The sequence below is a fragment of the Dipodomys ordii genome, unplaced genomic scaffold (genome assembly GCF_000151885.1).
Source record: "Dipodomys ordii isolate 6190 unplaced genomic scaffold, Dord_2.0 Scaffold1, whole genome shotgun sequence".
Classification (NCBI taxonomy): domain Eukaryota; kingdom Metazoa; phylum Chordata; class Mammalia; order Rodentia; family Heteromyidae; genus Dipodomys; species Dipodomys ordii.
In genome coordinates this window covers 44,360,871-44,376,202 of record NW_012267217.1, presented here as the reverse complement: position 1 = coordinate 44,376,202, position 15,332 = coordinate 44,360,871, and the positions used below count along the sequence as shown (strand labels likewise).

General features: G+C 37.7%; 1 protein-coding gene across 1 annotated transcript in view; it reads right to left on the bottom strand.

Annotated features, from left to right (window-relative positions):
* Positions 1 to 7,365: 7,365 nt before the first annotated feature.
* The window catches only part of Pth2r (parathyroid hormone 2 receptor), a 62,119-nt gene continuing 54,152 nt past the window's right edge, over positions 7,366 to 15,332 (bottom strand). The window contains exons 10-12 of the mRNA XM_013031583.1: positions 11,922 to 12,060; positions 10,183 to 10,224; positions 7,366 to 7,895 (exon numbers count right to left, since the gene is read on the bottom strand). Coding sequence (XP_012887037.1) covers positions 7,503 to 7,895; positions 10,183 to 10,224; positions 11,922 to 12,060 — 574 coding nt within the window. The 3' untranslated portion in view covers positions 7,366 to 7,502. The remainder of the gene's footprint in view (positions 7,896 to 10,182; positions 10,225 to 11,921; positions 12,061 to 15,332) is intronic.

Genomic DNA, 15,332 nt, shown 5'->3' with positions numbered 1-15,332 from the left:
GAAGAATAAACAAAGGAGGAGGCTGCAATGCTTGGTAAGAAATGTATGCATTATCCTGCCCATGTAATTGTAACCCCTCTGTTCAGTATGTTCACAAATAAAATAAAATTAAATTTAAAAAAAGAAAGAAATAAAGAGAAAAATGAAGAATATTTCTACATAGATGAGAGTACTGACAATGTAAAAGGTTATTTATTATTATTGTTGTTAAATGAATAAATAGACTCTCTGAATCATAATTTTGTACTCAATGATCCAAATGCTAGAACCTCAATTCGAAAATTTGTTTGACAAAAGATAATCAGGTCTAGGCTGAGAATTCAGTCACTGAATGGTATTACACAAATTTATGACTGAATTCTGAAAAACAAGGTAGAAAGGTGAACAAGGAGGAAGACAAAGAACTCTTGCTTGTGTTAGAAAAGTCTTGTTCAACAAAGGATGGTTTGAGGACCAAAAGAGAGTATAACCTAGCCACAATAAACAAAAATCCTGTATGGCTCACATCACATTTATAAGATAGTAACTAAACAAGGAAAACTTCATGTATCCAATTATCAAATAAGCTGAAAGAAGGATTTAAGTAACATTAGCCCTATTCTCAGTTATGTTCACTATTATGACTTCTGAATAGTTATTCTCCCTGATGTTACCATGAATATAGAAGGGAAGTGTGTAAAGGATTTTATTGCTTCCAAAAAATAATTCTTCTTCAAGTAATCATAGTTACAGAACTATAAAGGCTAAATGTTTCTTTATATTAACTTGTGAGAATCATCTCCATATTTTGTTCACAATTTCACTAGCTTCCCTACACATAGCAGAAAGCTGTGCTTTCAGGGGAGAAGCCAACAGAAGGTGAGACAGACAGATGGAGAGCAGAAGGTGGGTAAAGACAATCATAGTAGCCAATGCACTTGTGTGAAAATGGTACCAGGCAACTTGTGAAGACAGAGTTGGGAGAAATGGGACAGAATGATGGAAGGATTGACATTGATCAAGGCTCGTTGTACTCATATATTGACAGGTTGATTGAAACCTCTTTTATAAATACTTAAAGATAATTAAAAAGAACAAAAATGAATAGATGAGATGAATAAATAAAAATAGCCCTCTCTAGAACAAGTAATTTGCTAAGATGAACAAAAGGGAAAGAGGAGCAATATCTGGTATATGTTTTCTAAACCTTTTAAGAAAAAATAACATAAGTAGCATAACAAAGTAGATATATTAGAACAGTCCAATGAATGAATTAGTCAAATGAATGAAAAATAAGGAAATATAAATGGAACATGCAAAATCTCTGAAATGCTATTAAAAGATCAAATCTAAAGATCATGAGCATAGATGAAAGAAAAGAGATGCAAAACTAGAGATAGAAACCATGCAATAAACAATAGCAGAAAATTTCCAAATCTTTGAGGAGGAGGAGGCAGCCATTAAGGTAGATGAAGATCTCAGGACACTCAGTAGACAAGAAAAAAGAAAACATTCTGAGAACAACATAATTAACATTAAGTATGAAGAGCAAGGAGAAAACACTTCAAGCTGCAAGAGAAAAATGTCAAGTCACATAAAGTAGCAAGCCCATCAGAATAGTAGCAGATTTCTTCCCAGAAACCTTAAACACAAGAGAGGAATAGAATGAAGTAGTTGAAGTGTTAAAAGTAAGCAACTCTTCGTCTAGATTAATTTATTCAGTGATGATATTCATAACTGAAGGTCAAATAAAATTTTCTGATGTAAATAAAAATGAAAGCAATTTCTGATCACAAAACCAGCATTTCCAAAGATATTTAAAGGAACTTTACACACAGAAGAGGAATATAAACATAGCTGGGAACACAAATCCTACCAGAGCGCAGAATCAAAAAAGAATAAGAAAGAACTGAACACTACAAAAACAACAAAATGACAGTAATTACTATATACCTTTCAATAATAACACTCAACATAAATGGTCTCAATTGTCCAAAGTAAAAAGAATTATGTGTTGTCTTCAAAATCATAACCCAAGTATTTATTGTCACAAAAAACTTACAGACAAGAGCAAACATTCTTTTTTTAAAAAAAAACTTTAAAGTTTTATTTTTATTTTATTTTTTTTTGGTCGGTCGTGGGACTTGAACTCTGGGCTTGGGCGCTGTCCCTCAGCTCTTCAGCTCAAGGTGAGCACTCTACCACTTGAGTACAGTGCCACTTCCGGTTTTCTGGTGGTTTATTGGGGATAGGAGTCTCACGGTCTCTCCTGCCCGGGCTGGCTTTGAACCGCGATCCTCAGATCTCAGCCTTCTGAGTAGCTAGGATTACAGGCGTGAGCCACCAGCGCCCGGCAAGAGCAAACATTCTTTAGGGTGAAGAGGGAGTAGGTATTATATGCGAATGGACCTCAAAAGTAGTAAGGAATACTTCAAAGTGTAAAGTATACTTCAAATCAAAATCAATCAGAAGGAACAAAAAAAGTCAAACAATATTAATAAAAGGATTATCTATCACAAGAAAGTAGCAATTGCTAAACATCTATGCATCAACTGTCAGTGCACCCAACTTCATTGTACTAACATTACTGGACTTACAAGTATACAGACCCCAAACACAATGATAGATGGAGACTTCCATACTCCACTCTCACAATAGACAAGTCTTCCAGACTAAAAATATCAGCAAAGAAATCTCAGAAGTAAATGACACCATATACTGAATAGACAACAAACATCTAGAGAGTATTTCATTCAAGAGTTTTCATCCAACAAAGAAAACACACATTTTTCTACAAAAAACCCTGAACAGTCAAAACAATATTGATTTTCAAAAATGTATCACAATACTAGACTTCAGATTATATTATAGACTCATAGTAATAAAAGCTGCATGGTACTGTCGCACAAAAGAAAGTGCAGACATGAATAATAATGGAACAGATTACGAGAACCAGAAATAAATCCACACAGGTATGCCATGTAATTTTTGACAAAAGAGCCCAAAAATGTTCATTAGAGAAAAGATAGCCTCTTCAATAAAGGATGCTAGAAAAACTGAATAACCACATGTAGAAAATTGAAACTAGATCCTTATCTCTCTTCCTGTACTAATATCAATCTGAAAATCTTTTCACTGTAAGACCAGTAACTCAAGAACTACTATTGGAAAAATCAGGGAAAATACCAGAACATATTGTTCTAGTCAATAATGGTGCATAATCCAGCTTTTGCTATTTCTGCTGTTCCTTTGTTACACTAGGACAGGCTTTTGTAAGTTTACTAGAGATTTTGTTCATTGGTTATCTCCTTTTTCATGGATGCTAATGAGTGATTCTCTAGTTTGGTGATCATGGTTTGAATTTAACATGCAAGAACATCTTGAAAGCTGTTTTCACATATGCACTCCACTTGGCCTATTTTGTAAACTTGACTCGCTTCCAGATTCCAAATTATAAGGGACAACTTGGGGCACTTAACTCATCTCTACCTTTCACCTAGAACTTAGCATTTGTCAAGTCTCCTTAAATAGGAGCCCCTACCACAGGTAAGAGGAAATAATTATACTAGGCCAACTTGGGCTACTGCTCTACGTGATGAAGCCACCAATTAATTCACTTCAAGTATTGTCTCATGAAGTCCTCAGGTATTTCCTCTTTAAAAAAAAACAATTTTGCTATCTTTAAGTAGTTGTATGCAGGAGTTAGCATTCAACAGAGCAGTTTATGAGTACAAGAAGTCTGGACCAATGTCACCCATTTCAACATTCTTATCCATCCTAACTTACCCCTTGTCTCAATTTTCCTTAACTTTGCAAGATATACATTGAATTTGATGCTTTCTCCCCCACTCTTCTCTTCACTCATCTACCCTTTTCCCCTTGATCCCATCCTAACCCTTTCAAGTACCCATTTCCTAGTGTCTTATTTTGTTGGACTATTATGCCTTTGTACAGAATTATACTACTTGAGTTTTCATTTGACTCCATTGTATTTCAGTTACTTACACACCGCCCAGAGTATTTACTTATATATTTATAAAGTAATTCTAGCTTCCAAATATGAGAGAAAACATGCAACTTTTATCTCTTTGGGTCTGACTAACTTCACTTAACATAATTTTTTAGGTCCTTCCCATTTCTTTGCAAATGTTGCACTATCATTCTTTTTCATGGGTGAGTAAAATGTCACTGTGTCTATATACCATATTTTCTAATCCATTTATTCATTGAGGGGCGTCAGGACTGATGCCATACCTTGGCTATAGTAAATAGTGCTGCTATGAATATGGTTGTGGTAGCAGCTCTTCTGTATTCTTACTTTGCCAGCCTTTTGATAAATGCCCAAGAGTGGAAGTACTGAATCATAGGGTAGTTCTATGTTTAGTTTTTTTGAGGAACCTCCATACTGTTTTCCAAAGTGCTTGATCAAATCTACATTCCCACCAACAGTGTATTAGGCATTTTCTTTTGAACACATCCACACGCACATCTCTTGTTTGCATTTTTGATGATGGCCATCCTAATTTGGGTGAGATAGAATCTGTGTTGTTTGGATTTGCATTCCTTTATGATCTGAGGTGTTGAGCATTTCTGCATGTGTCTGTTGGCCATTTTTACTTCTTATTCTGAAAAGTCTCTGCTCATTAGCCCTTTTATTAATTGGGTTGTTGATAGTTTAGGTTTTTAAATTCTCTCTGTAGTCTATATTAGTCCATTGTCTAATGTGTGCTGACAAAAATCTCCCATTCTGTAGACTTTCATTTTAGCTTGTTAAGTATGTCTTTTACAGTGCAGAAACTTTTTAGTTTGATGAAATCTCATTTAGTCTTTTTTTAATTTGCTGTATTTCTGTATCTTTATTCAGAAAGTCCCTGCCTGTGTTGAGTTATCCTATTGTTTCACCTACTCCTTTCTGTAATAGTTTTATGGTTTCAGGTCTTATATTGAAGTCTCTGATACAAGGTGATAGATGGGGATTCAGTTTAAGTTTTCAGTATGTGGATCACCAGTTTTCCAACATCATTATTCAAGAGGCAGTCTTTCTTCCAGCCTGTGCTTTTGGCTCTCTCTCATCAAATATTAGATGGCTATAGACCTGTGTATTTATTTCTGTGTATATATTTCTGTGTATGTATTCTGTACCATTGGTCTTCGGGCCTGTTTTTTGCCAGTGAAAAACTGTTTTCATTACTATAGCTCTGAAGGGGAATTTGAAGTTTGGTATTGTTTTACTTCCAGCACTACTTTTTCTGCTCAGGATTGGTTTTGTGATTCAAGGCCTTTTGTGATTCCATATGAATTTTGGGATTGTTTTCTCTGTCTCAATGAAGAATGATGTTGGGATTTTGATGGTATTTTCATAATCCATGGAATTTATATATCACTGAAATTCTAAAATATCATCTTTTCAAACCCTATGACTAAGCAAATAAAATAAAAAGTAAAATTAACTCACTGGCTAACAGCTTGAAATTTTGGAACTAGATCAGTCAGTCCTTCATAATTGCCCACAATTTTACCTGAGTAAAACAATGCATTGGAAAATGATAGTTTCCTAGTTTTCCTATTGGGTTCAAACATCATGAAAACTAAAAAAAAAAAGTATGTGTGTATTTAAATGGCATAAAGAGTCATAGCAAATATGTGATTCTTTGTTCCTTGAGGGAATGGATTGTGCCTTGTTCTTTACTGGAACTTCAGCACACAGAACCAGTTCTGTCACATCATAAGTTCTAAATACATGTTTATTGAATTAATAAGTGAGTAACATTGAAGGAAACCTTAGTCAATCTGATGGCTGTATTCATACCTATTAATATAAAGAAATAGTGCAAGTTCTAAGTAGACTTAGAATTCAGATAGCTTAGGAAGTAGGAACTTGGCATTTCCCATATTACCAAAGGGTATCTATTCTAACTATCCTTTTTCACACTGTACTCAGTAAATGTTTTCATATCCGCAACACACTGAAATTTGAAGTTCAGGAAAGTATAAGAGTTATACATACACTTAATTGTGGATTTGCGGAAGGAAAATTTGATTTGTTCTCAACAATAATGTGAGCCATCAAGAAAATGTGGTACCTATACACAATGGAATTCTATGCTTTCATCAGGAAGAATAATATTGTTCCATTCATAAGGAAATGGAAAGACTTGGAAAATTTTATATTGAGTAAGTCAGACCCAGAGAAAAGTAGGTCACCCTATCTCCCTCATTTGTAAGAACTAGAATATATATATGATATTCTTAACAGGGGATCTCAATAACCCAAGTGCTTAGTGCAAAGGACTATATATAATGAAGTATATTAACATGAACTCCAACTTATGGAAATAAGAGGTTCTCATTAGACCTTGTGTATAATTCATTCTTTTTCCCTCTTTTTTTTCTTTCTTCGTTTGTGTTAGGTTTTTGGACCTCATGTTTTGCACAATAGACAGTGCAATATGTGGATAGGAAAGGAAATCACAGAAACAGCAGGACAACGGATGAACCATAGTAACATTGATACTCACTTCACACTATATTGGATATGAGCATTACAATCTGGAGGGGAAGGGAATAAAGAGGGGTAAGTGGGAGATAAAGAGGGATGGGGTAACAATGATTAAAAACAAATGTACTTATTGCCTTACTTATGTAACTGTAACCCCTGCTCATCACCTTTTCAATAAAAATAAGAATGTGAGCCTCTAAAATGAAATTTTTAGAAATAATTCAAAAACTGCATTTTAAAAGCAAACTTTTAATTTATCCCACATGTCATCTGCAGAGAAAAATATTATATAGAGTGTAATTTTGTTTCAGTATAAATGAACACAAACAATCTATTTGTAGATATAAGCTTGCCAATTGAGAACCTTTGACATCTCACACATCACAAAGAGCTGAGGTTTAACCATCACAAAGGGAATATTCAGAAAGAGGTCTATAAGAAGTACTCTTTTTTAAGCAACTTCCTCTTTTCCCAGAAAGAGTCAAACATAGATATCATATATTTATCATTGTATTAATGCCCAGTCAACTACTTTTCCAATGTGTACTTGCTCTTTGTGCTCTTATGTTTCCACATACATTTTTCAGACCTTCATTGCTCCTGTGCTCAGATGAATGGGTACAATGACAGAAGTACATTAAAGTTTAAGATTAAAGTACAGAAGGAGAAAAGGAGCACTATAAAAGAAAAATAGCACAAAATCGTCTGTGTCATATTTAGGCTGCTATTTAGAGCCAAGCAACTTTTATCTACCCAAAAGTAACAATTAAAAAAAACACCACCACAAAGCAAAATGAACCACCATCAATTCAGAAAAGAGTGTGATGTAAAAATAAAGTAGTGTATTTTTCCTCTGATACTTTCCCTTTCGTGTCTTAGAGTAGTCCCAGAAGACAATTCATGGAAAAACAGATGAATAACATTTTCACTCTGATTTTTTTTTTCAGGCTCAAGGCGAGGAATGCCAGCCAACCATTCCCTGTACAAGCAGAATCACCAGACCATTGATGTCAGAAGTGTTGACTCAGATGGCATCCTCTGCTTCTCTTTTGCAACTTTCAGAGTCCAGGATAAATTCCAAATGCCTGGAAGACGCTTCCACTGGAATATCACCTCCCTGCCTCCCCTCACCCTCCTTCATCTCCTGGATGGAGAGTGGTGAGCAGTCCTGATCCGAACCACTCCAGACATAGCCAGGCAAAGTCATATGGCTCTCAGGCAGTATGCTGGCAGTCTTGGCCTGCTTGCCAGAGATGAGCACCATGCGAGTGCTAGCTCCCATGTGTGACTGGCTAACGCTGCTGTGAGTCACGGTAGTGAGTACTGAGCCATACCTCTGGCCGCCGCAGGATGGCGTCCTTTTCCAGTTGATGGATAGATTCCACCGACTCCACATCTTCTTCACCTCACCTTGAACCTAAACCACAAGAAATGTGTTCTACATCAGAAACAATAAGGGAGGTCCAGTACGTTTGTTACAAGGATGTTTGCCTTGATTTTATTGATACTAACTGAAGTCCCCTCTATGGGGCAGAGACTTTAGACATGTAGAGATCGTTTTCTTCTCTGCCTCACTTTTGGAATAAGCGGCCATTCTGGAGATGGAGAGTGGCTTGGAAAGTAAAGGGACTCGTCCCTTGTACTTTACATAGTATTTACATAGAAGTAAATACAAATATCAGCCTTGGGACAGGGGGAAAACAATTTTGGTTGGAAGAGAAATAAGAGGTAAATAATGGAAAGAGGACCACAGAACTTTGCATAATACAGATACCTGAACAAACTTTCCCAGAGCTTTAAACAGCAGTAGAAAGTTGTGCCCTCATATGGCACCCCCAGCCTCTTGAAAGTCTGGCTGCTTGTTTAAGCCATCACTTTGGATAAGAGTTCCCCAACCTGCTTTCTTAAAATATTTACTATGGTGGACTCAGAATTATAAATACGTAGTTCTGGCAGCACAGAAGCTTTTCTTATAAAGGCCTGAGAGCCATTTGATTGAGTTGCAGTGACAAAAGAGAAAGTTTTTTTCTCTCTCTGAGTCTGCTTGGGAGAAACAAGGTCCAAACTTCCCTGGGTTTTTGTTTGTCTGTTTAATTAGCAGTACTGGGAATTGAATCTGTGTCCTCAAGCATGCTAAGCAAGTGATCTAGTACTTGAGCCACAAACTTAGCCCATGAACTACACTCTTAATGGAATAGGGCTTTTGATTCCATTGCTACCACTGAGGATTTGATCCTACTGTTACTTCCAAGTAACAGTACAAGGGAAGCACTCAAAACCTGGCATGCTAATAGCACCTGAAAACAAACTCCTATCTGTCCACCTGGGCCAACAATAATCACTAGACTTTATAGGAAGCTAGAAAATGTGCTGTTGGCAGAGAGATGCAGTTAAGGGGAGGGAGATACACCAATGGAGCAAAAAAAGGTTGGTGAATGCAATCACAGCATTCAATATTCGTATGTGAAAATGAAACCGGGTTAGTCAAGGAGATGAGTTGAATTGAGAGAGATGGGAGGGAGTAATGAAGAAGAGTGACGTTGATTCAGATAAATTATACTCATAAACTGGCATGTTGAACTGAAATCCCTTCATACAACTACTTAAAAATAATAAATAAATAAATATAAATAAAGTGACTACTTACTTACCTTTCCTGCAAAACACGGTAAAAACAATACAAAGTAATCAGGGAATTGATGAGTTGTTATTTAAGCTTTTTTTCTGGGAAGACTGGCTTTACCGTTCCACAATGTGATCCCCTCAGTGTAATTAGACACATATAGCAATCACAAGTATCTTTGCACTTATGAAAATTTCTGCAAATTGAAATTTTGAGAGACAGAAATGATGGCAACTCACTCAACAGCAGGATTTGTTAAAGCTTACAGATAAAATGTGTCATCCAACAGGATGTACAACTCTTAAATAAACTATCTCCTAACCAGTTTTTACCTTTAGAATGATCAAAACTGTTTATTGGATTTGTCGAGGGAAACATACTTTTGAGTTATCTATGGAATTTAAAAGGGAATGTGAATTCTGCCATTGAGTGGAATACATAGCCCAGCGTCCATGCAAGTATCAGTCTCCAGTAGAGTGAGCTGTTTTTAAACTTGGCAATTGCCAACTGAATTGACAAAAGTGCTGGAAGACATTAGCTTATTTACATCAATGCTTACACTTTCAAAATAACTGTGGTTAAAGTATTTCCCTTCTCCTAACTGTTCTTTCTTATACAAACTGGAAATTTCTAAAGAGAGAAAGGTGACCCTGTAAGGACCAATTACAAATTACTGTGGTTTTAAAGTGTCCCCTCCCAGGTCCTAAGCTAAAAAAATTTATTCCCAAGGAAGGTGTTTGGAGCGGTTTAGGTCTGAGGGCTCTGCCATCATGCCTGACTAAAACCCACTGAGTCTTACAGACCTGAGTCTATAAGTGTGATCGCTTGATCTCTTGCTCTCTCTGCCATTAAGCCTTCTTGCCTTTTGCATTCTGCCATGGAATGATGCGGCAAATATGTCCTCGTCAGATTAAGGCGCCTTGACCTTTGATTTATCAGCTTGTAGTGTTGTAAGAAATGAGCCTTTGTTCTTCATTAATGGTCAAGTCTTAAGTGTGCTCTGATAGCAAGACAAAACAGACTAAATGCAAACATATTTGGAGTTAGCACCATCCTATGTCCTGAGTTCCTTCAGACATACCTCTCCATTGCAGTAGCAGTAAATGATAGACACAAAGAAACCCTGTAGAATAAAAAAAAAAAAAAAAGATACTTAGCTTACTGACAACTCATGAAGCTCGTGGCATTGAAGTGTCTAATATCAAACTGCAGAAGTTGAACCCCTGTTCTAATGATTCCTTCAGATAATTATACAAATGATTGTCCCCTACTGTTTCCACATCCTTACATTTACATTAGAATTGTTTCCATATTGTTAGCTGAACCAAGCTAGCAAATGCAATTGGAGTATTTTATTCCCATACACACAGAACTGATTTCTATTATACTACTTACTTTTCTATTGCCACACTCAAAGATCACATAAATACCCATCCCCTGCTTGGAAAAGTATGTTTATATGTGGTGAATGCTAAAAACTCCAGGCGTAGAGTATTATGGCAAGAACACAAAGAAGTCTTTTCATTCACTCAAAAATATGTGTTAAGCTCAATGGTGTGTTAAGAGCTGCTCAACATGAGACAGGGATGTACTGATGTAAACAAAACAGTTCTAGAAGCAAAGCGACATGGATAAACTACAAAGAAAGAGCCATATGAGAAAAACGAGGTGATGAGGGTTATGCCAGGAAAATAAACATTGTTACGGAGAACGATGGGGTGCATATATTCAGTGAAGAACTCAACAAAGACCTCTCTAAGGGAGCGACATTTCAGCTGGTTTGAGTGACAAGAACAAAAAGCCAGTTTTGTGAAGGAGAGAAGAGATACTTCCAGAAAGCAGTAAGTGGGGGCCCCTGGAGGAAATGCAAATGTGGAGTGGTGGAGCATTCTGGGGGCTGAACATGCTAAGGTACAGAATAGTGGGACAATAACAAGGAAGGGAAGGGGTAACAATGATCAACAACTAATGTTCTCATTGCTTACTCTTGTAACTGTAACCCTTCTTACAGTATCTTTATAATAAAATTTTTAAAAATATAAAAGGAAATGTAATATGAGATCAGACAAATGGCAGGCAGGCTCCATGTCACACAGGGCTGTATCTGCCAGGAACTGGTGTTTGAATTTTGTTCTTAGTGTAAGGAAACCTTTGGATATTTTTGGTAAGTAAGTAACATGGTTAAATCATATGCTTAAAGTGCTTGCCTTGCATGCATGAGGCCCTGGGTTCAATTCCTCAGCACACATAAACAGAAAAAGCTGGAAGTGGTGTTTGGCTCAAGTTGTAGAGCACTAGCCTTGAGCTGAAGAGCTGAGGAACATCGCCCAGGCCCAGAGTTCAGGCCCCACGACCGACAAAAAAAATCCTTTAGGGGAACAAGGTAAAGGGACTCAGGAAGAGAAGATGATGCTCCTGTTTCAAATGAGATAAAATGGAGGACAGCAACCTTTTCTTCCTTTTATTCTCCCTTTCCCTTTTTCCCCTCCTCCCTATATTCATGTTCTGCTTTCACTTATTTTCCATACACAAAAGCAGAGTCCTTTGCTCTGCAGAAATTCCATATTTTAACAACAATCACAATCTTATCTTGCAGCCCAGACTTGTTGACGGGACAAACATCTCCAGAGCCGTTCCTGAAGAGGTCCAGAACATTTAGCCTGACCTCCAGGAAGAAAAAGTAAAAGTACCACAGAATCCTGTCATGTCAGACTTGCAAACCACAGGTGCATCTAAGCCAGACTGCGGGGCCAAGAAAGAGGATGCATGGGAGCACTGAAGGATACTATGAGAACCGTATGGCAAGGCTCCCCTGCTCACCTGAAAGGAGTTGAAGAAGAGCTCACAGTGCATGCGGATCTCCCACCAGAGCCCAGTGAAGGAGTGGGGCTGGCAGATGAATACGATGTAATGCACTCCAAACACCAGGACCAGGACCAGTGTTGATTTCGCAAGCTTCCTGAAAGAGAGAAGCCAAAATCCTTTCAATTCACCAACCTAGAACATGGTTCAGGAGATGCAGCAAGCTCAAGAGGTTCACAAGCGCTGACTGTGAACTCACTCTTCAGATCCTACCACTTATGGAAGTCAGTGTGTGTGTGTGTGTGTGTGTGTGTGTGTGTTCTCTTTCCTCACCTCCTTATCACTCTTATATGAAATCAGATGGTTAATTCTCACCTCTCATAATATCCCTAATGCTATTTATATTAAATATCCCTAATGCTATTTACATTTCTCTTGATTATAGAATATTCTTTGTAAAAAAAATTGTTAATTTTTTTGTTTATTTTCCTGAGTTTTAGAGAAGCATTTCCTCCACCCATGGGAATTGCCTTCACTGTGACAGGGAGCATTTGGCTTGTTGAGTTCTCCTGAGAAGTCAATTACTCCTGGAAACACTATATATTTTTCTTTTTTTATTGTGAAAATACTGTACAGAGGGGTTACAATTACCTGGGCAAGATAATACCCTATATATTTTTCTTATGAGTTATATATGATCATTTCCTCCTGCCTTTTGACCAAATGGTATATATTCTCTCTCAAGTAATCTAGAGCTCAATAAAGCCTCAGGTTTATTGTTTTCAACCTAGGTGCTTTGATTGACATTATTTTTCTCTGTTAGCCTTTCATATACATTTTCATATACTTTCCACAGCTAGAACACTCTTCTGCCCTTTGAGAATCAGGTTCCATCTTCTCCATCCACTGGACTCTGAGACTTGCACCAATAGTCCTTTAATTTGGGGCCTTTGCACTGGACTGGGTGATGCACCACTTGTCTCCATGTCTCTAAGAATTTTGGACTCAAACAGCACCATGTTCTGGTGCTGGGCTTGCAGGAGACTTACTATATACATGACTTCTCAGCTCCAGATCACATGAGCTAATTTCCCTAGGAAACCTCTCATCATATTACCTGTATCTATCTACCTCTATCTATCTATCTATCTATCTATCTCTATCCACTTGTACATGAATATGCATCTGTATTAATGTGGCTTATATGTGGCTTATTGGTTCTGGCTCTCTGGAGAGCTCTGACTAATTCAGACACGTTCATTGCTTATTCTAAATGTCCCCCAAGATCCTCACCTTTGGCTATCTGTGCCCTTGTTGTTTCCTTCCTGAGGGTAGGCAGGAAGGAGGACTGGCTTCTAACCAAAGATGGTGGCAAAGATGGCAACATGTTGCTTCTGTGGTTTGTGGTGTGTAAGATTCTAACTTTTTGGTGAAGCAAGCTGGCTGCCATGTTGTATGAACTGGTCTTTTGAGTGGTCCATGTGGTAAGAATCAAGTGTCATCTGATCATTAGCTAACAAGTACCTGAATCTGCTAACGGTCACATGTGCTCAGAGGTACATTCTCCCACCATCCAGCCATCACATGAGACCATAGCCCCAACTGGCTTCTCAATTGTAGTCTTGTTATACCTGAAGCTGAGGACCCACACCCAAATTCTTGACCTACTGTAACTGAAACAGCTAGCATGTTGTTTTTAAGCCACTAACTCCATGGTGCTTCATCTTATAACAGTAAGTAACCAGCACACCCAAGTACATACCTTGCTGATTGCTGGTTAATACTGGTTTTCTTACATTTTTTGTCCAAGAAATTTCCATGTGTGGCTTCTGTCTTATTTCTCAAATTTGATTTTTCCTCTCTGAGTCATTTTCACCCTAGTAACCTCAAACAATTCAACATTCTTCCATTCTCACCAGTCTTTCCCCTAACTCCTTTCTTTATTGATATTTCTTCTTGTAAATAAGCTACCTGGGTCACACTAAGACTAAGAAAACCTGGATTCAGATTCTCAATTTCATGACCTCTGTGATAGCAATTCAGTTTTCTGATCTCCGAAATAAGAAAACAAAGTTCCGGAGTCCATATGAACACAATCTATACTGTTTTAGGGTTTCACTAGGAACCATATTCTCATACATAGACTTGACATCTTTTCCTTCTTTCCAACACATACAGAAGCTAGAGAATCCCACAAAACCATATTGGAAGGGCTAATTTCAATGTCCGGAGTTGCACCTTTGCTATACTTCCTTCTGTGCTGCCAATCTTAACTCTCATTTATCACAGGACCATCCGTGCCTTGTAGCTCAGCTCCATTTACCTGACTGTCAGAGCGTTCTCTGTAGCTGGTGGGCTTTAACCTCTGCTACTAGCTTTATACCACATATTTTGCCTTACTTATAGTCCATTTAATTTTAGGGTTCCACACTGAGCCCTTCATTTGAGACAGCATACCTGTCAAGTAATGGGTTTCTCTGATCTGACTAATGCTTAGTGGTGCTTGTCCTCCCCTTAAATCTCAACTGAGCATCCTCACTTCCCATGAATTGAAGACTGGTGGGACACTTTGTAGACCTTCATGGTGTTTGAATTCAGTTTAATCAGATACAGGGGGATGACATTACTGGACTTTAAGTCTTAGAAGTCTTGTCTAACATCACTCTACAAGGAAAATTACATGCTCTGTCTTAAAGGGTAAATCCCCCTGGTGATTGCTATCCAAATTGAGCTAATTTTGACTTCTCCTACTGAGTATGCCTAGAGACAAAAATTAAAACAAAAGAAAGAAGGCAAAACAGTAGACTGTGAAATGTTCACAAATGCAAGAGTTTAGACACAATTTGGTTCAATGCAGACTAAGGAAAAATTGCATCCTTCAATGAAATTCATTAGATAACCCATTAATTAAATCTTCATTAATTAATTAGTTAATTCTGAGGTTTATCTCTATGACTAAATCCTCTTATAGTTTGGTACAGATAAAAGTTAATATGTAGAGGGGCTGGGAAGGTGGCTCAGTGGTAGAGTGCTTGCCTTGCATGCATGAGGCCCTGGGCTCGATTCCTCAGCACCACATAAGCAGAAAAAGCCAGAAGTGGCACTGTAGCTCAAGTGGTAGAGTGCTAGCCTTGCATGCATGAGGCCCTGGGTTCAATTCCTCAGCACCACATAAGCAAAAGGAAGAAAAAAAGCCGAAAGTGGCGCTGTGGCTCAAGTGGTAGAGTGCGCTAGCCTTGAGCTGAAGAGCTGAGGGACAGCGCCCAGGCCCAGAGTTAAGGCCCCATGACCAGACCCCCCCCCAAAAAAAGTTAATATGTAGAAAACATCATAACTGTATTCCTTTTTCTACTACTGTATAACAAATGACTATAAAATTTTCTGGCTTGAAATAATGCTATATGTTTGCTCTAAAATTTCAAAAAATGC